Genomic DNA, 19,742 nt, shown 5'->3' on the forward strand with positions numbered 1-19,742 from the left:
TTGATTATAATATTGCAGAAATCACTTCTTTCTCTATCTCATCAGGGTAGTATTAAAAGAGCATTGTGTCCAAAAGCCTGATTTAGTTTTAGAGCAGCGAGACTTAATCTAATGTGGGAAAAAAAGGGGAAGACTGTGCATCTTAAATTGAATGAGTGTTTGTAATTGCTGAGAAATCCACTGGACCATCTGTTGACAAACAGGACAGAGAGAGCTGGAGATAGATCCCTGGTAGATCTAAGAGCCAAAAATCAACTAAACATCTTGGACAAGTTTGGAAGCTTGTTTTTTGTTTCTTGTTTGGCTCATTTCCTTCTCCCATCCCCCATTTCTCTATAGCAGAAGCAGTGTTGAAGGGTGTGCACTCTGTCTGGCAGGCTCTTGGAGGAGTCTCTGGCCTCAAATTACTCAGCTTGAGAATTCTGTGCATAAAATTAGCAGCAGAGTTCTGTGTATTAGGTGCCAGGGAAAAATGTCACATTCAGCAGAACTCAAGAGGCGAGACGTGGAACAGAAAGAACTGGAACGGGACATCAATCCCCCTCTGCCTTTTACTGTTTTGCAGCAGACATATCTGAGAGTGTCATAACTGGCTGGTTTGGAGTAAAAATTGTTTGGGTAGTAAATAGATTTTATTGCATGTTTTAGTAACAGGGACGTTTGGTTTTTATTCCCTTCCTCCCCCCTTCACTTCCTGCTTTTCCTTTATTCTGAAGATTTTTTATTCTTTACCTTTTCACAAGGAAGGTGCTTTTCAATCATGAAGTGCTGCTGACATAATTTTCTGCCTTCCTTTCCACCTTCCTGTGGTCTGATTCCTGATGAGAAACCCACTGTTATGGCACTACATTTACGTCAGGCAACAGCTTATACAAGTTGTTTGTAGTGAAATCTGGAAAAATAAATAAAGTGCAGGCAAACAGGGCAAAGGCACTGAAGTAGAGAGGAGCAGCTATTCAAGGACTGGATTCCATAGATACTATCTCAGTAGCAGCTATCTCATTCAGGAAAGCTATTACAGAAGAAGTCATGGTTAGAGTGTGTGTTTTGGCTTCTTTCTTACATCATAAAAGTAGTAAAATTCTTGCCACACCAATGTTATGTTGCCCTGAAGCATATGTGTGAAAGAGGTTACATTAGTATCTGTATGTGGAGATGGATTGTCAGGAGACATAAATGAATTGTTTGGAGATGTACATGTGCACACATACATTCGCTGTGTTTTTCCAAGTGCCTTTGTAAGACAAAGTTATCAGGCAGTGCTGGTTTAATGTATTCCTCCTCATTCGTTCTCCCTGTTGATATCTGTGCTGGGAACTGGGCTGGGAAATTGATCTGCATCTTAGAAAAAAATGTTTTTACAGATGGATTAGCTAGCTGATGTATTTTGCAGCAGAGCCTCAGACTTGCCGAGCTGTGGGGCAGGAAAAAACAAGAATATGTGAGGACAGGGAATTTCCTAAGCTGATACCATCACCACATACTCATTTCTTGAAATCACAACTTCACAGTCCCCCACTACCTTTGTTTGGCTCAGATTATTGAAGCAATCTGCCAGCAGAATGACATTCCCAGATTAGGTAGCACTCTAGGCAGAAAACAGTTCTTAGTTTCCTTTCCTTGCTCTTTTCCATGGTAGGACAGGCCCATTAGCTACTGCTGTTTAACATATGTGATAGTTTAGCCACTACAGTCTTTTTTAAGGGTTTGGGCATCTGTTCTAAGGCCTGGCATTGGAGCGTTACTGGCACATTTTGAAAGAACTACATTTTTATATTGTTTTTTGTTTGCACTGCAGGTGATTTTGAGTGCAGGTGGGTTGCTGAGGATAATGGCTGTAGTTTCTCACTTTTCACCTGACTTTCCCAAAGAATTATACCTCTATTGAGCATTTTTCCTTCTCACTTTCACCCTCATGAGAAAAGTATTAGTCAGCCCTTTTTTACAGATGGCAGAGCTAAGGCAGAAGGAATCACACATAGCAAGCCAGTGGCTGAACTGGCTGTGGCAGTTGAAAGATCTCTTATTTAGACCTGGTTTCACATAACAAGGCAGCCTTCTGCCTTTTGAGGTATGGGAGACACAAACTCCAGCCTTCCACACTTGAAATGGACAGACTGGCCACTGATTTGGGATTGAATTTCTTATTAGTATAGTAATTGGCGGACTCATTCTACAAGTTTATCTTTCAAGAAATAAAGGCAATAAACGACCAGTAGGTGAGGCAGCAGATGAGACAGGCTATAAGTATATACTGTGAGGAATACTGGTAGAATTTTGAAAATTACAGGACCTTGATATTTATTGCCTCTATATTTGCCACTTGCCTGCCTATCCTAATCTCTAGCCCCCTTGCCCCCTGATTTTATTAAGGAATATTGTCCCAATTTATGAACCGTTAGAAAATAAACTCTCTATAATGAGCAGACTGGATATTTCTGCACCAGAAAATTGTGGTTCTTTGACTATATCAGTGTAGCTTAAGTAGTACAACTCCCCTAGGGTAAAGACAATTATACCAGTGTAAAAGTGCATATCCAAATATAGCTGAGTCCCGAATGGGAAGGTACCTTTGTACCAGTAATAACTAGGTCCACAGTAAGGGACAGATTTAATTCCTTACCTTTAGAAACCTGAGGTGACAAAACTGGGAATATAGCTATTTTATAATTTATGTATATTCCTAGGGGACAGATAAAACCTTCACAGGTGGAGTTGGCCCACTTGAGGTCTGATTTACTGGCCAGTGGTACCTGTCTCTGTTCACTGTTCAGAAAACTTCACTTAACTAAAGGCACTCACCTAAAGTTTCTAAATTAAGTAAAAGGATTTTCGTCACAGGATTTTGTCAAATGGTTGGGGAAATTAAACTGTTAGTAACAGTGTTGGATGGTTTGAATGCAGCACTGCACAAATTTTAGCAAATCCCAACCCTATTTTGCAACTTGGGAAAGTTCAGTGAATTTTTTTTTTTTTTTTTTGAGTAATTTTAACAGGTCTTTTGAACTCGTGAAATAGATGAAGCAAGATTTTCTTTGTCTTGAGCAGCAATAACTCTGACAGATTTTTGATTCTCAAGATAACTAGGAGATTTAAAACACAAAGACTCTCCTGCCACAAAGATGCACTGCTGCTATGTGCTGAAACTAGGTTTTAAACTTCTGGAGGAATGGTTGTAGACATAGCTCTCTTAGAAATTCTTTCCTACTTCTTTGTCTGCAATGGCCAGTTACCAGATTTTGACATTGATGTAGCTGACTGGAGCACAGGGATACTTCCAGCCCACATCTGTCATGCACAATAGTAGTGACAAGCTCTGCCCTATATCTTCCTTATTTGCCTCTTATCTTGGAAGTGATATGCTATCTGGATGAAAGAACATTCTGTTGCTGTTCCTGAGCTTCCATTTTTCTCACTTAGCCTAGTCCTGGGCATCAATATCCACCTGAGCTATGCAAGAATAGAAAACCCGATTGCTCATTAAGGAGAAGCTACTTCTAACTCCTCCAATCCAAGTTATTCTACTATGTCAGAGAGAAATCCTATATATTGTTAAAGTATTTCTAAAGGAAGCAGGTTTATTTTAAAAGAAGAATTGTTTTCCACAGTGAGGAAGATCATAATACTGCTTGTGATATTGCTCTACGCAAGAAAAGGTGACAAGATCTGGCTATTGCATCATGAACTATCAAACGCCAGAATGGCACTGTTGAATGCATATTTCCAAGGTGATATTTCCTAGCTGATAAGGTCTAAAGAAAAACCTCACTTTTCAGAGTGGTTTTTTTCCCTGCAATACTTATTCCTTGCTTTGCTAAAGGAATAGAGGTGCGAAAGCCAAGATTCAGGTACGTGATTTAGTTTGAAGTTTGGAGAAAAATGTCATTTAAAAAAGGCTGCTCTTTCTTTAATATTTGGTTCTGTAAAGCCCTTTCATGTCGAGTAGTAATTTATTCTAGAAATGGCACCATTAAATTCGCTGCCAGGAACAGTGTTAGATGCTGACCTTTAAATTTCTTTAGTTCAAGATGGATTATTTAGTTGTGTTTATATCAGCAGGGCATGAACAGAGTCCTTTTTTGTAAATGACTACTGGTTACTTTTCACCCTAAAAAAACAGTAATGGAAGCTGTGTCCAGATTTAAGTCAAAGCAAACTTCCAAATCTCTATATATCTATACTACTGTGCCTTTTTTCCTCCCAACACAATGTGTGACTGGGAGAGTATCCATGCACTCAGACATTATGAGCTGAGTTGTTATCTAATGAATAATACAAAACCAATCAGCTCAACTTATGTCCTCTTTGTTTTTTTCCCAAGAAGTTCAGAAAGGTAGGACAACTTCAATTTTTTTTTTTTTAATGGGTTTATTTTCAGCTGTCCTGAAAGCATATAGCAAAGAAAGGGGGTCTTGTTCCCATTAGGCCTCCTAAGTATTTTGGAGCACTACCTGCAAAAAAGCTCTGAAGATTGCAGGGCAGACATGAGTAGCTTATCTTATGTAACTTTTGTGCAAATATTTTGTGGAGCTGTAATTAATTATTCATGTGCTGTAATAGTGAGTTTAAACATCTCTATATTTGAAAATAAATATTGTAAAAGTCTATTAAAGCATACTGTCAAGCTGATGGTAACCATAAAAGAAATATATGTACAAGTATTATTAAAGAACCCCAAATCAGTGTTATCACAGGTGCTGCTCAGTCTCAAGCATCAGTTAATGATGTGTATGGTACAGAAACAAATATTCCATGTAACCTTTGAGAACAAAATGTTGAATGTAAGTATCTTGCAAGCCGATGTGTTTCTACTTGATGTTCAGCTTGCTTGCAGTGACTGTTAAAACATTTTTTCCTTTACAGATTAATCTGTGGTGAGATCAGACATATTTTAAAAATGTTATTCTTGTTTGCTTTATCCTATCACTTAACAGATTTATTCTATGGCTGGTGAGCATACCTACACAGCACTTTTCTAATGTTAGGTGCACCAGAGAGAAACCATTATTCTAGAGTGTACAGACATGCACAGACAAAATGGTATAGTAGTGCTGTCCTAGTAGAGATGGTATGTAGTGCTGTCATCAGAACTTGACTCAGCTGGGTATTTCTGCTATGGTTTTTTTTAATTTACCTTTTACTAGTAGTTCACATATCTTTAGTGATTTGGGACTACATTCTTATTTTTCACTAAAATTCCATGCTTGCTCTGGTTGTTCGGTTATAGCTGATACTCTCAGGTTTCCAAGGTGCTGGATATCCTTGTACGTGTATTTTCTAACAACTTGTGCATTAGACAGAAGACCATGATTTCACGGCTCACAGGCATACATGTCTAAAATAATATAGTAGGTTGTGAACTGTGAATAGGTGTGTAGTGGTGTCAGCATATGGTCATGATTCAGTCATCTGAGGATTTTCTTAGTAGTCTCCTTTAATTAATTAATTTATTCCTATTTCTTGCACTTGGATGGATGTCTGCTTTCTCTTGCATATGTATAAGGGCTGGTGCATAGGGCCATAATGACTGTGCCAGACATGGTGTATCGGTGGGTTTTCTCAAAACTGGGAGTTGACCATGTCAGCTGATGACACGGGTTACTTTTCTAGTAGAGGCATATTTCTTGATGTGGGTGCTGTCATTAAGGTATCAGTTTTGTAATGGACATTTATTTCATTCATAAAGTAATTATTTTAGCAGAGAGAGCATGTGGATTTGACTAGACCAGACTATTTTCTCAACCTAAATAACAGAAACTGTTACTTCTGCTATAGTAGCACAATAGATGGAATAGAGAGAAAACTGCTGGTACTGATTGAGGCACTGATTTGGCAAAGCAGTGTTTCCAATCTTAGTCTCACAGCCTTGGTGATTCCTCTAATCAATCAGCTATGCAATCTTCTGAGGTAGGAATTTACCTTTTGTCAGAAAAGAAAGTCTTGGCTCTGGTTGAGTTTAGAACAAGAATACATTGCAGAATCATAAACTTTCTTAGCAGGTTTAGCATTCTTCTATCAGGTTAGCATTATTACTGGCTGTAACCTCAAGCAGAGAGTAGTGGAATTGAGCTGCTCTCAATTTGTTTTTCGCTTACAGCAAAGTAGTTGCATAGACAATTTGTGAGGTTGTCTGTCGACTTGTTCTTAAAAAGCCACATCTCCAGGTAAACAATGAGCAAGTATTTTTGCATTGTGTCATATCCTCTGTCTACTAAAAAAAATGTGTGTGCATTGTATCTATATTCTCTTCCAAGAGATTTGAAAACATTAGAATAACCTTTTTACGATTTTCTTATCAAAACTATGATATTCATCAAATAGAAAGGTACCTTAGAAGCACCTTTCTCTTTTGTTTCTATTAAAGTTTACACAGGTCTTGTGCTTTCCACATCTTTTTGTGTGTGTCAGGAGGGCTCCCCTGAATTTTCATGAGTTTGTATACGTCGATATTGTGATTAAGAATTCTAGTCAAGGTGATCTCTTCCTATTTCCTTCTGAATGTCAGGAGAGAGCAAGAGGACCGCAGTTATAAAACTTGATTATTGTCTCTCTCACTCAAGGGAAGAGTATAATGAGCCTGATTTAGGGTTACATGAGGATTGCACATTTAGCAGGCCTAATCAAAAAAGCAGAGTATACATCAGAGTGTGAAGTTCTGTGGAAATACTTAGGTCCAACATCATCACTTAAAACAGCTCTGCTAAGTCTGTGTTGGAAGCTCAGAGTAGCACTCAGAAAATGCAGTTCAGAATTTTGTAGGTTCTCCTGGTCACTTCTGATCAAGATGCACTATCTCCCCTCTCCAATTCTATAATGGTGCCTTCAGTTACCCACAAAAAAGAGACGGGTGAAGAATTTACTTCATTAAAATGCAGTGAAATGCAGTTACTCTCAAGGCTGATAATTACAGTTGTAAATAGAATTTTATTTTCAGGGATGCCAGTTGATTTTTGTCCATTCAGATGGGAATTTTTGTGCTTGACAGCGGAAGGAGGAGAAGGAAGCAAATACGTATTGAACATGAAAATGGAAGAGTCTGAAATGGAGAGGCAGATACCCATGACAGCTTTTGACTAAGGCGGGTAAGCTGTGTTGCAACTTATCTACAGTGTTAGCAAATGATGACTTCCTCATCACTTTCTTGCTCTTATTTTCTTCTTGAAAAATTGTCAGCTGATTTTATACAAATGCTCTATCACTACCATTTGAGTACAAGGCAGAGTGAGCCATTACCTTATCTTTGTATGTGGCAAATGTGGATTGTTTTGAGTGCATGAAGCTGAAAAGGTCTCTATCTTTCAAGGACTTACATCTCCCTTACATTGATCCATCCTTCAAAGCTCGTCTCCTGTGTCTGATACCCTGGTACCCATATGTTTGACAAGGTTGAATTTTCTGATGACACTTTCTGTTCCCATTTGAAAATTTATTCTTTAGCTCCACCTCCTGGCTCTTGGTCCATGAAAAGGAGGATTCTCAGGAATCACAGAGCCTCAAGAAGGGATCAGAAGTATTCATCCTAGCTTACGAACATTAGTGTAGGGATGCATATGGGGACATTTTAGCTGAAAAAACAGAATTTGTTGAGCCCACTCATGCTGGCTTTCAACAGAGGCAAATGTTCTGGTGGTGAGGTGGACAACAATATGTGGCTCATAGTTTCTGCTTTTTGTTGGACTTTTGGTTTCTCAACTGTGGCAGTTTTGATACATGACAGACATCACAGAACAGTCTTTATGACTGTTTTTTCTCTGGTACTTCCTCAATCTTGTGGGGGTGGGGAGGTACAGGAGAAATCGTCTGACACTGAACCATTAAAAAAAGACCTCTGAGGCCTTGCAAAGGAGTCTTGTTTCACACAGGAAGAATTTGACTTTGTTCATCCTATTCAACCAGGGACTGCCCAAGAAGCAGAGGAGTAGAGCTTAGCCACCTGGATTCAAGAAGCTGAACCCATGTCTCTTCCCCGACAGCTGCGAGAAAAGAGGTAGCGTGTCTCTCCCTCCTCCTGCTCCCCCACAAGCCTCATGTAACTGCTGTGATCTGTTTGTTTAATTTGGATGCAAGCATCTTTGGTCATTCTTCTTGTTATCCTAGCTTCCACACTATTAGGCCGCTCAGTGTGGAGTAGTCCATTTCTTAGGTTGGAGTGGACTTTCTTCTTTTTGTGAGGAATAGTCAGCACCTAGGCCATAACGGGTAATTGTCCTCTTTATAGCTACAAACAGTTTCCCTTTTACTGGGGTTTGTGATATGACTAATTTTATCTCCATAACCACATCCCTCTTCACAGTAAGGGATAGTATTTACTGTGTTGTGGGTGGTGCTGATTCATGGCATTCTCCTCGAACAGCAAACTATTGAAGACCTTGCATCATTACTTCATCCTTTCGAATGGAAACACCTGCTTGGGATATTCTCCTGGCAGGATAAACCGAGAGAACTGACAGCTTTTTTTTTTGTATTATCAGAATATTTAACATTATGTCGGCTTGGAATTTCTTAGATGATCCTTTTAAAAGTTTCTCTCTACCTCATTTGTTACCCTTTTTTCCTCATTCCTGATGCTTTTTACTTAGGTGTTAATATAAATACTCCTCTAACAGCACCGAATTATAAGACTGAAGCAAAGGTGAATTTGTCTTCTGCTTGTCAAAGCTGTTGTACCGGGGAGAAGGTCACAGACAGAAAAGCACCTGCCAATTCTTGCTGTTATGTTGTGTGGACATTATAGACAAGTAATATGACTTTGCAGTAATATGGCTGCAGCGGCCGAAAAAACGCACACTCAGTCAGTTGACAGGCAGCGAGCACTTTATTTACAGAAGGCTTAGTTTTATAGTCTTTTCCTTCTGTCCACAGGCAAATATACCATATCTCATTGGGTAGGTGTTCTTGTTTATGTGCCTAAGCTCCTTTTCTAATAGGTGGTCAGCATTCCTTCATGTGCTGGCAACTCTCCAAACAACACCTGTTATTTACTGCAGTTCTTCTTCCTTTTCTGTTTTTTTCATCTTCAGTGTTTACATTCCTTTACAATCTCATAGCTGTAACTGCTCAAATTCAAGGCCTAAGCTGTCTACAGCTCAGTTGTTTCCCTCATATGGCTGCTCTTTAGGTGTTCCTGCAAGGATCCTTCCTTCTCTTTTGCTTCAAATCCAATACTTTCTAAGATCTGCAAAGCTTTTTCTAACCCTGCCTACTGTCATATGTTCCTTCACATATTTTTGACATTTTCAAACAAGTGTCTTTGCTCTTACTTCAGGTTGTCTGCTGTGAAGGTTAATGCCAAGGTCACAGGTTTGATCCCCGTACGGGCTTAAGAGCTGGATTCAATGACCCTTGTGGGTCCCTTCCAACTCAGAGTATTCTGTGATTCTGTGATGAATCTTACCTACTGTGACAGAGAGATCTCCCTGTAAATATTTGCTAGCCTACTCATTCTTTTTTAAAGCCCCTTTAGGAGTTTGCTTTATTGTGATGTCTACAAGAAAATGTAACAACATTTTGACAGCTGGTGCAGGCACCACTAGTTATGATATAGAATAATACTATGTTTGTCTTTCTTTGCTCTTTTTCTGTTTGTGCTTATCCTTTGTTTCTTATCCACAATGTACAAGGTACATTGTATGAATCTTGCACACGGAGTGTAAGGTTTTTAGGAATTAGCTTTGTGCTGTCAGTTTCTACAGCACCTGGCACAACAAGCTCTTTTCTCAGAACTGTTTCCTATTCCCTACAGTAATGCAGTAATAATAACAGCATAAATCATGATATAGAATGATCTCCTTAGAATAAGATATACTGCTGCAGAGTTATTACTATAAGTCTTCTAAATGCTGTAGGAAGGATTAAGAATGCATCCACAGTTGATCACATTTTACAGGAAAAGCTTAGTAGCTCAAGCATTTTTTTTGTAGTTCTCCTCTAGAAAGCCTAGGAATGATAAGGGTGGTTTTCAGACATGTCGAATCCTCACAGTGGTCACTGACTTTGCTGAACTTGCAGAAACTTGAAATCTTGAGATCAGGCCTCCAGAGGAAGAGAAAGACACCACAAGTGTGTGATTCTTGATTTTGGCAGTAGATAATGTGATATTGCCTTTGTTCTGTATGGCACAAAGACCTCGAAGGCTAATACCAGTATGAGTAACCTAAATCTTTTGTTCTTGCTTCACAGTGATTTTGACCAGCTTCCAGATGATGTACCTGTTTCAGCTAACATTGCAGATATTGAGGAGAAGAAAGGCTTTACAAACTACTTCGTAAGAAGGGAGATTCATTCTATCTCTGTGTGCCTTCGTCTGTGACTGGTTTGGTTGTGGGAAGTAAATGCAGTTTATCTGGTGAAATTGCTTTTTGCTATGAATAGTTCCATGTGGAAAACTTCCCAGTGCTTGTTTTTTCTAGAATGGAGGATAGTCTATCATAGATTTAGTTTAAAAATTTATTTTCTGAGTGAAATGTGACAGAGGTATCCTCTAACATCACTTGTTTTCTAAATTCTTATCTAATCTCCAATTTTTTTCCTGTTGGAGTGCTGTACCTTTGCTGAAGAGAGTGGTAAAGGAGTTCAAGAAGGGTAGAAGGGCAGAGTTGTTATTCCTTAGTACTGGCAAGTTAGGATGCTCCCATCTCCACAGAAGATAGCATATTAATAAAATATGAAAGAGCACACAAGAAGGGAATAGTAGGGAAAAGCACTAAGGTTCTGAAGATTTTGAATACGACCAGCTCAGTCTGACTTCTGCTGGAGACTTTGCTCATAAACCCTTCCCACTGCAGTATGCAGGTTTTAGTCTGGAATGTAGTGATGTTTGATTGCTCTGTTTTTATGTTTTCTGAAGGATCTGGCTGCAATGTGACTCAAAGGTCAGTGTATGGAAATCATAGGTTTCTTTAGAGTAAAGCAATTTTGTCAGGAGATAAGAAATAAAATACTGGTTGGAGGCAGTCAGACCATAATTTCTGAAATTGTGTACCTTAAAGTCAAAAAGAAGTATGAATGCTTTCAACTCTGAAAATCAATTCATTTAGATGCCTGTCTATAGACTTAGATGTCCAAAGCATCTCACTGTAAAATATTTGTATTTACCTCCCTAATGTGTTTTGTTTGTTACTGAGGGAAGGTGCGTAAGCATAAAGTAGAATCTAGTCATTTCATGTTTCCTTTTAAGATTATATAACATAAAGTAAAGCAGCCACAGGGATATGCATCTTGGGAAATCCGGACCCACAAATATGCCATGCTGGTGCTAACTTGTTATTTTCTAGTTCTTGAGTCTGCAGATACTTAACTGAAAGCTTGCTTTCCACTCTGCCCCTAAGAGAATATTCCCTCTAATGGAGCACTGATCTTATGATCCTATTGCCTTACTTTCATTTGGTAAGTATTTATGAGTATGAATATCAGCCTGAATCTCTCTTCTCTGTTTCAGATGTTTGTCATTGAAGTAAAGCTTAAAGGTCGTGGCAGATACCTGATTTTCCGACGCTATCGTGAGTTCTATGCCCTGCACACCAAACTAGAGGAGAGATATGGGCCAGAGAGTGATAATGGCCCATTCACCTGCACACTCCCTGTATTGCCAGGTAAGCTGTCAGTACCAAGTCTTTCCATGATTAGCAGCTTTATCGGCCCCAGGCTGTCCCAAAGAGGAGTTCATTGAGGGAACTAGTTGTGACAAGGAACTAGTTCCCAGCTGTAGATGCCAGAGAAGTCAAACTCCATTGGCAGCACCTTCACTTGTGGTAAAGTTCATTTAGAAACATAAAATGCTTTAGAAAATATGTATTTTCTTGGAGATCCTATTTTCTCCTGATTGCTTCATTTCTCTGACAACCTCCTTTGTTTTTTCTTCAATAACTGTCACAGGTTTTATATTTTCCAGGAAAAGTTTTTGTTGGTGCCAAAAGGGAAATTGCTGAGAACAGGATTCCTATCCTAAATGTCTACATGAAGGTAAAACTTAATTTTAAGGTGGAGAATGCACTGAGCACTGCAGATATTTACCCCTTGAAATCAGCTAAGAGAGACAGTACTGCTACAGTCCTAGGTATCTGCTTCTCTCTGTATTGATTTTTCTGAATACACAGTGCACACACTGTGGTACAACCTGCAGTCCTCTTCCCCAGATTGTTCAGACTGTAGGATCTGCTGGAGTACACTGTTCACAGAGGCTCACTCACTCCCTTCGTGTACAGATAGATATCCTTAGCAAAAAAATCCCCCAACACGAGATGTATGAGGAAATGGTGAATCTCCAGGTGCTGCATGAATACAGGATTGGTATGTATGTCTAAAAGACTGGGAGAATGGTGTGTGGGTTGTGTTTTAACCTTGCCCACCAACTAAATACCGTGCAGTCACTTGCTCACTCCTGTAACAGAATAGGGAGGAGAATCAGAAAAAGGTGAAACCCGTGGGTTGAGATAAGAAAAGTTTAATAATTGAGATAAAGTAAAATATAATCCTAATAACTGTAATTTAAAGGGAGATAATGAAAAACACAGAGAGAAATAAAACTAAAGAAAAAACTAAACAAGTGATGCACAATACAATTGCTCACCACCTGCTGACTGATACCCAGCCAGTCCTCTGAGCAGTGACCAGTGGCTCCAAGCCAACTCCCCACAGTTTATATACTGGGCATTCTATGGCATGGAATACCCCTTTGGCCAGTTTGGATCAGCTGTCCTGGCCATGGTCCCTCCTGGCTTCTTGTGCAGCTCCTCACCAGCAGAGCATGGAAACTGAAAAGTCCTTGGTTTATTAAGCCACTGGTTAGAAGCAACTAAAACAGTAGTGTGTTACCAACATCATTCTCATGCTAAATCCAACACACAGCACTGTACCAGCTACTAAGAAGAAAACTGGCTCTATCACAGCCAGAATCAGGACAGGTGGGCTTCTGGTTATACCTGCTCTACAGTGAAGATGCATCCAGTAAACATCAAGGAGATAAATTCTTTGTGTGCAGGTTAACTGAAGACCTGACTTTAAATCACTAAAAGCTTGAAACACTGGCCAAGGCTTACATGACTTAAGATTACCTTCTTTCCACAGTCATTCATGTTCTGAAGGGAAACACAAAAAACGATTTACTTCTGCAGTAAGTCAGGTACAAAAAGAGTGAAGCAATACATTGGCCAACTCCAGGAGTAAAGAAGAGAAACTGTCAGCTGTTCAGCTGTGTCCTGCTGAGTGAGAAGGGAGAGGAGAGAGATTTCTGGCAGTAATGAATATCCTTCATGATCCTGTAGGTCAGAGAGGCATATTTGTTGCATGTAAATAAATAGAGAATTGGTCTCTCCCACTGCTACACTCTGCTTCCTCCTTGCTCTTGGCACAGAACCTACTCTGCCTCCCTGCTTGGGTGTTGATGGATGAAGATGTACGACTGTTCTTCTACCACTCAACCTTCGATAGCGAGCAGGTGCCTCACAGACTGAGACGGCTTCGCCCACGGACCCGCCGAGTGTAAGTGATTGACATGTTTTTTCAGCATTTCTTGGTGTAAAAGATGCTGTCCAGTTTTGGGGGGGAGAGAGAGACATGAGGGTCACCACTGTGTTTCCCGTGTGAATCCATGAATTCCCAATATGAGGATCTTTGTGGTAGAGTGAACACAGAGTATATCTTCTTTTCAGTAATCTTAGCTTTTTAAAGTGGATGTGGTACTTGCATTAAAGGAAAATTCCAAAAGGAGAGTATAGCTTGCTTTTAAAAAATACTGTCCAGTTCTATCTGCCTGTATTTCTTTAATGGTAATCTCTATTATAATGTGCAGAATATACAGGCCAAGCTTAATGACATAGGCTTGCACCACTGAAGTCAATGTGAGTTTTGGCAATTAATTCAGTGAGATCTGGTTCAGACACTAAATGAAACTGAATATTTAATTTGTTTCTGTCCTTTGTCCAAACAGGGGCCTGTCCTACATAGCAGCATTGACACCCCTTTGGAGAACTGTTAAGTAGACGCCATACTTCATTACCCTTTAGACAAATTAATTCTCCTTTCAGCATAGCAAAGATGGACCCGCTTCCTTTTCACTTACCTCAAACACTGCAGAAATTGCATGTGTGTATGATGACAGAGTTTGAACTAAATGCCATAAATGCTAGAAACAGAGATGCCCAGAAGGCAGAGTAGGGGGGCTGAGCAGTGCTGTGGAAGTCCAGGATACTGACTATATTGAAAATTCCATCTGTTCTCAACAGCAGACACCATCAGATTGTTGCTACTCTGAACTGAAACTGAGGGAACTAGGGCAATGTTGTTGCATCCGTATTTTTTTACTTCAGTGCTGCACACAGATTCATTTTCATGCAGTTTCTCCAGTGGTCTATGGCTTACCTGCCTCTTAAATAGTAAAAATGCAGACATTGTACTACTGTTTGTGTAGCATTTTTTATGACTAGAAAGGCATGTTTATCTCCCTGCTGTCCCCTTTCTTTGCAGTAAAAGCATTTCACATCAAGTACCTATTTTTGACCGCACAGCAGCTCCGCGGGCTGAGGTGAGTACTCTGCACAACCTGTCACAGGATAGGAGATTAAACTCCATTTTACTTTGGTACCTCATCCATCAAGTTGCCTTTTCCAATTAAAACCTGGGGGAAGAAAGTGAAATCAACAGAGAAAAACAATTGATTTTAACAACAGGGAGTGAAACAAAGGATGGAAAGAAGTGTTTTGTTCCTCATCACTTGAGTAGTAAGAAGGTCCATTGTGAAGTCAGAGCGACAGGACATTCAAAAATGAGACATGTACAGCTTGCTGCCAAATGGTGCATATTTGCATAGTGATAACCATAAATTAAATTTATAACAGGCACAAGCTTCAGCTTCATTGACTTCAGCATATCTTTAAAAGCTTTGCAGGTGAGGCATCTCAGTATTTTCTGTAGCACAAGTGTTCTACTGAAAAGTGCCTATACCCTTGTCTTTTGTGGTATATTGTCTCACTATTAAGCACATGGGACTGCTTTGTAACCAGTATTTGTCTGAGCATTGTCTTGCTTCCTGGAACTTTGCTATGTAAGATTAAAAAAAGCCATCAAATGCTTTGAGGTTTGTTGGTTTTGGTTTTCACACTGACAGTGACAGGTCTTGGAACAGTCATGCCTCCTGGGTTTTATCTATGAATTTATTAATATCCATTATACCTGCCAAAACTTTTCAAGAGGTGAAAAAAGCTTTTGAAAGAGCTATTAAATAGACATATGAACTACGAGCACAACATTAATAAGAGTGAAAGAACTATCTCAACACAGAACAGAGAACACCTTTTCGTTTTTGTTCCTCTAAGAGTGTTTAAATTGCTATCATGTTCTCTAAGGACAATGGGGGAGCTGTGCATTTTTGTAACTCAGCAACATTAATTGTCCAAGAACAGTTTGTTAAGATGGTAGCATGTACTTCCTTTTTTTTTTTTCCTCCTGAAGAGGACATCTAAATTCCATTTTAACCACATGTCAATTTCCCAGGCTTCCCCAAATCTCTCAGTTCAGCATATAGACCTGAAAGCTAGATGTAAGAGCAACAGTTACTTACCCTTAAATTAGGACACAACAGTTCTGCAATTTTTTAAGACTTTTTATGATATTTTGCAGCGAATCTAAAAGTTGTAAAACTGCAACCAGAAATAATATATCTCTTCAGTTCTCAGGATTTCAAGCTGTCAGTTGTTTTCAGCTCTGTTGTCTTATTTGCTCTTAAGTGTTTTCAGCTTATGTATATTTATTTCTCTGGTGCTCAGGGTTCTGTCCCTTTAAGAATCCTAGCATGCAGTTCTCTCAGGCCCATGTTTATCCTAGTGCTTTCACTATTTCTTCAAAGCATTTTTGTGCGTGCTGAGTAGGAGAAGAAATTGTGAGAACTGCAGACTGTGGTCAAATATATGTGACCTTATCCCAGAAACAGGTCTGTGACGACAAAATGCACACTATCTTGCTGCTTTATGCTTTCACCTCAAGTACAGAAAAGAAAAAAAGGTTTACTTTTGTAATTCTGCAAATTAGTAATTTCAATGTTATTACTTTCCATAGGCACTGTTTGATTTTCCTGGAACCAATAAACTGGAACTCAGCTTCAAGAAGGGAGACTTGATCTACCTACTCAGCAGAGTAAATAAAGACTGGTTGGAGGTAAGACTGCAAGAGCAATACTGAATTATTAGCATACCTTGACATATATGAGTAGAAAGGGTTCTCCTAATCCTTGTGACCTGTCTCCTCCTTTCAAGGAGAAACTCTACCATAATCAAGTCTTACTGTCAAGAATAAATCCTTGATTCCAAATTTATAATTGCTTTGTTCCTTGATGGTTTTTAGCTTACAAATTTTCTGCCCTCCAGACTTCAGTTTTCATTTGCATTTTTTTCTGCTGGAATGTTCTTAAATTCTTTGGAAGTGATTAGAACACAGAAAGGCCACAGAAAGGAGATGGAAACTCCATTTCAGTGATTAATTGGTTTCTTGCCTCAGGCTGAGTTGCTGTATGCTTCATGCTTCATACCACAACACACGTCAGCCTGATTAGAGAGAACTTGGGTAATGCAGCAGTCTTCTGAAAGAGGATGAGGAGAACATACTGCGTGTTTGCTGATATGATATCTCTGCTTGCTCAAACACCACAGCCTTCCTTGCTAACCATCTGACTTTCATTTTTTACACACTGTTTCACCCTCCTGCCTGGTATTTGACTGTGCAATTGTATAATCTTTTTGTAGGGATGCCATCAGGTCACTTCCATAGCCTTTCTTTTCTGGATTATAGTAGAAAAATTCTTATTGTTGTTTCTGTGGAAATTAATTGAATTCCAGAACTTATGCATGTGGCCGAAATGGCGTGGTTTTCTTGATTCTAATATTTCCCATCATTCCAGGGAACTGCTAATGATGCCACTGGGATTTTCCCATGTGCTTTTGTGAAGATCATAAAAGATTTACCACAGCAGGAAGACACAGTCAATAAAGTCCGCTGTTATTACCACAGTGAGACTGTGAGCACTATCAGGTAATAAGAAAATAGTATTCCAGATTATTGCTGAAGAAGCACCAATAATTCTCTTTTCATGATATGTAATGAATAGATTTGTTCTGATTACAGGGATATCTCAGTGGAAGAGGATCTGAGCAGCATTCCATCATTCAAAGATCTCATGGAATTGATGAGGTACAGTGCAAACAGTTAGTTGTATATTTAATACTTAAACATTTGTCAAGCTTATGCCAGTCCTAGATTTTTCACATTCTACTTGGTCATCACCAGGTTTTGGTTGTGAAATACTTTTCAAATGTCTTGAAGAAGTTGTACTTTGACTTGGCCTAGGGCCATCTGTGCAAACACCTATCTTCCTTGGGATTGTCAATAAGTATGGAATGACCCACACTTCTGATTCACTTATGCTGTGTAGAAGTTTCCATTTTTGTTCTAAGGTCAAAGCAATCACCCCTTGAAAACATCTTTTGTCTAATATACTTCTTCAGGATGCAGGACTCCACCTTCTAACACCTGCTAAACTAGTGTTAAACTAACTTGATCTAGTGTTGAATATCAACACTTTAGAACATCAAATATTAGTAATAGAACACCTATGCTAATACTCTTACACTCCTCAGAAAAAAAGCAACTGTAAGTAGGCAAAAGTGGTTAGTAACTACAGTCAGCATTTTTTGTATGGGAATTTTATCAAACATACAGATTAATTGTGCCATTTGTGTGGTGTTACTGTAAAAGGTTCTTGGTTCTGATAGATTTCTTAGCTTAAACACAGCGCAGCACAAATGTGGCTGTATAATTTCCAGTACTAGCTGTATCAAGAATGCCAACACATGCAAGGCTTTATGTGGCTTTTAGCAGAGTTAATTAGATTGTCAGTATATTGTTCATCATTGTAGCACCTCCCAGGCATTCCTTGATTTCTGGGGATCAATCCATTCCTTTTCTACCAGGCGGGAGTTTGACCAAGATGACATTGCTTTGAATTATCGGGACCTTGACGGGGATCTGATCCGGTTGCTCTCCGATGAGGATGTTGAACTCATGGTATCTCAGAGCAGGAGAAGGCCCTCTGAGAAGCACTTTTTTCCTTGGAAGTTGCACATCACTCACAAAGATGACTTGGGTGTCTACAACACTAGTCCAGGAATAGATGCTACTCAAATAGTAGGAGCAATGTAAGTGCTATATAGATATATTCCAGTAGGTAGCTATACAGTCCTTTAATAATCCCTCTCTTCAAGCAGTTTCCTTTAATATGGCTTTGAAGTGACCTCGAAAAGAGTAATTTTTAGTAATATGTTACTTTTCAATGTAAAATCTGTACTTAGCTTCTACAGCTTTTTAGCACTCCTCTGCAATAGAGACATCTACATAGAGACCAGAGAAGGTGAGGAATAGATAAATAAAATCACTGGCCATATTCACAAAGCAAGTCAGTGTTAGCCTGCAATAGAGATGTCTGGAGTCCCAAGACCTGCTCTAATCTCTATACTCACTCCCAGAACTAATTATTTGTCCAGAATGCCTTCATAAACTTTTCTTTTTTTTCTAGATTGCCATAATTTTCTCTTCATTTGCTGATATGAACATTTGTGTGCCAGTGCATAATTATTTCTGTCATGCTGGAGTCTGATCAGGTATTCAGAGTTTCTTCTAGAAGGATCAAGAAAACTTTTTTGTACTTCAGTGAAGAAATTGCAGCCCACCTTAGCTTTCTTCTTTCCACTGCCCAATATATTGAATTTTTTGAATCAAACTTAGTACACCTGTGGTGTTCCTCATAGACCTTTTTGTAATTGTACAGACTACTTATTTCTGCATTCTGGGAAAACATGCATGATGCCTATTCAAACAGGAGTTTATTCTCTGTCTATCTTCTGCTTTCGGACACTTCATTTCAAAGGAGAACTAACAAGAAATTACTGTATCAGATTCTTCAACAAATAAAGTTAAATATGAGTTTATCAATTTTTATTTAAAAGTGGGTTTTTTTGGGGGGGAGGGATTTGGTTGACATTATTTTACTGAACTATTACAAAATGTAACTTCCTGCTTCAAAGACATTACAGTTTAGAAAGGAGATGAAGCAATATGCGATGATAATGTCAGTGATCTTACATGTTGTGATACATAAGAAAATATATTGTAAGTTTGAAACCTAATGGCATGCATGGTCTGCAAAGCTTCTGGTGTGCAGGATTACTTGTTACCTGTTCCTGGAGTTTACCAGAGCAAATGACATCTGAAGATTTTCACTTACAGCTAGGTCCTGTGATATAAACAGCAATGCAGCATGTATGTCTGAAAACGGAGGAACATTTTCAGAGAGAAAGGGGAGGGAAGGAAAATGTCTGTTGGGAAACAAGAAACCTCTTTTCTAAGGGTGGGGGAAGAAATAAACATACTGGCCTCTGAAAATCAGAGCAGGATAATTCCTCTCTACCTTTATACTCCATACAAAGTAAATTCTACCCATCCAGCAAAGTCACATATTCCCCTTCTTGTCTGCAGGTTTTATACAGACACCTCCTGACACACAGTTTCTTCAGATATTCTCATGTTCTTCATCTTGCTCTGCATGTTTCTCTTATTCACATTATCCTTTTTTTTCCTTGTTTATTGCTGCAGTTCTGGTGAGAGCGTAACTGAGCTGACTGTTGTTTTGGTCAGTACTCCAGGAATTTAGAGGAGGTGTAGTATGTATCAGTGCAGGATAGACAGACTCTAGCAGTTAT

The 19,742-nt window shown here is 39.1% G+C and overlaps 1 protein-coding gene across 1 annotated transcript; it reads left to right on the forward strand.

Moving 5' to 3' along the window:
* The first annotated feature begins 7,029 nt into the window (after positions 1 to 7,029).
* Positions 7,030 to 18,946, forward strand: NCF4 (neutrophil cytosolic factor 4). Its single transcript, XM_008931568.3, has 12 exons — positions 7,030 to 7,082; positions 7,897 to 7,987; positions 10,180 to 10,264; positions 11,438 to 11,591; positions 11,891 to 11,961; positions 13,352 to 13,479; positions 14,464 to 14,521; positions 16,051 to 16,149; positions 16,889 to 17,019; positions 17,113 to 17,178; positions 17,958 to 18,182; positions 18,560 to 18,946. The coding sequence occupies exons 2-12, from the start codon at positions 7,956 to 7,958 to the stop codon at positions 18,567 to 18,569; spliced, it is 1,059 nt and encodes a 352-aa protein (XP_008929816.2). The 5' UTR covers positions 7,030 to 7,082; positions 7,897 to 7,955; the 3' UTR covers positions 18,570 to 18,946.
* The last annotated feature ends 796 nt before the right edge of the window (positions 18,947 to 19,742 follow it).

Source organism: Manacus vitellinus, unplaced genomic scaffold, assembly GCF_001715985.3.
Source record: "Manacus vitellinus isolate BGI_N305 unplaced genomic scaffold, ASM171598v3 scaffold_5_pilon, whole genome shotgun sequence".
NCBI classification, from domain to species: Eukaryota; Metazoa; Chordata; class Aves; order Passeriformes; family Pipridae; genus Manacus; species Manacus vitellinus.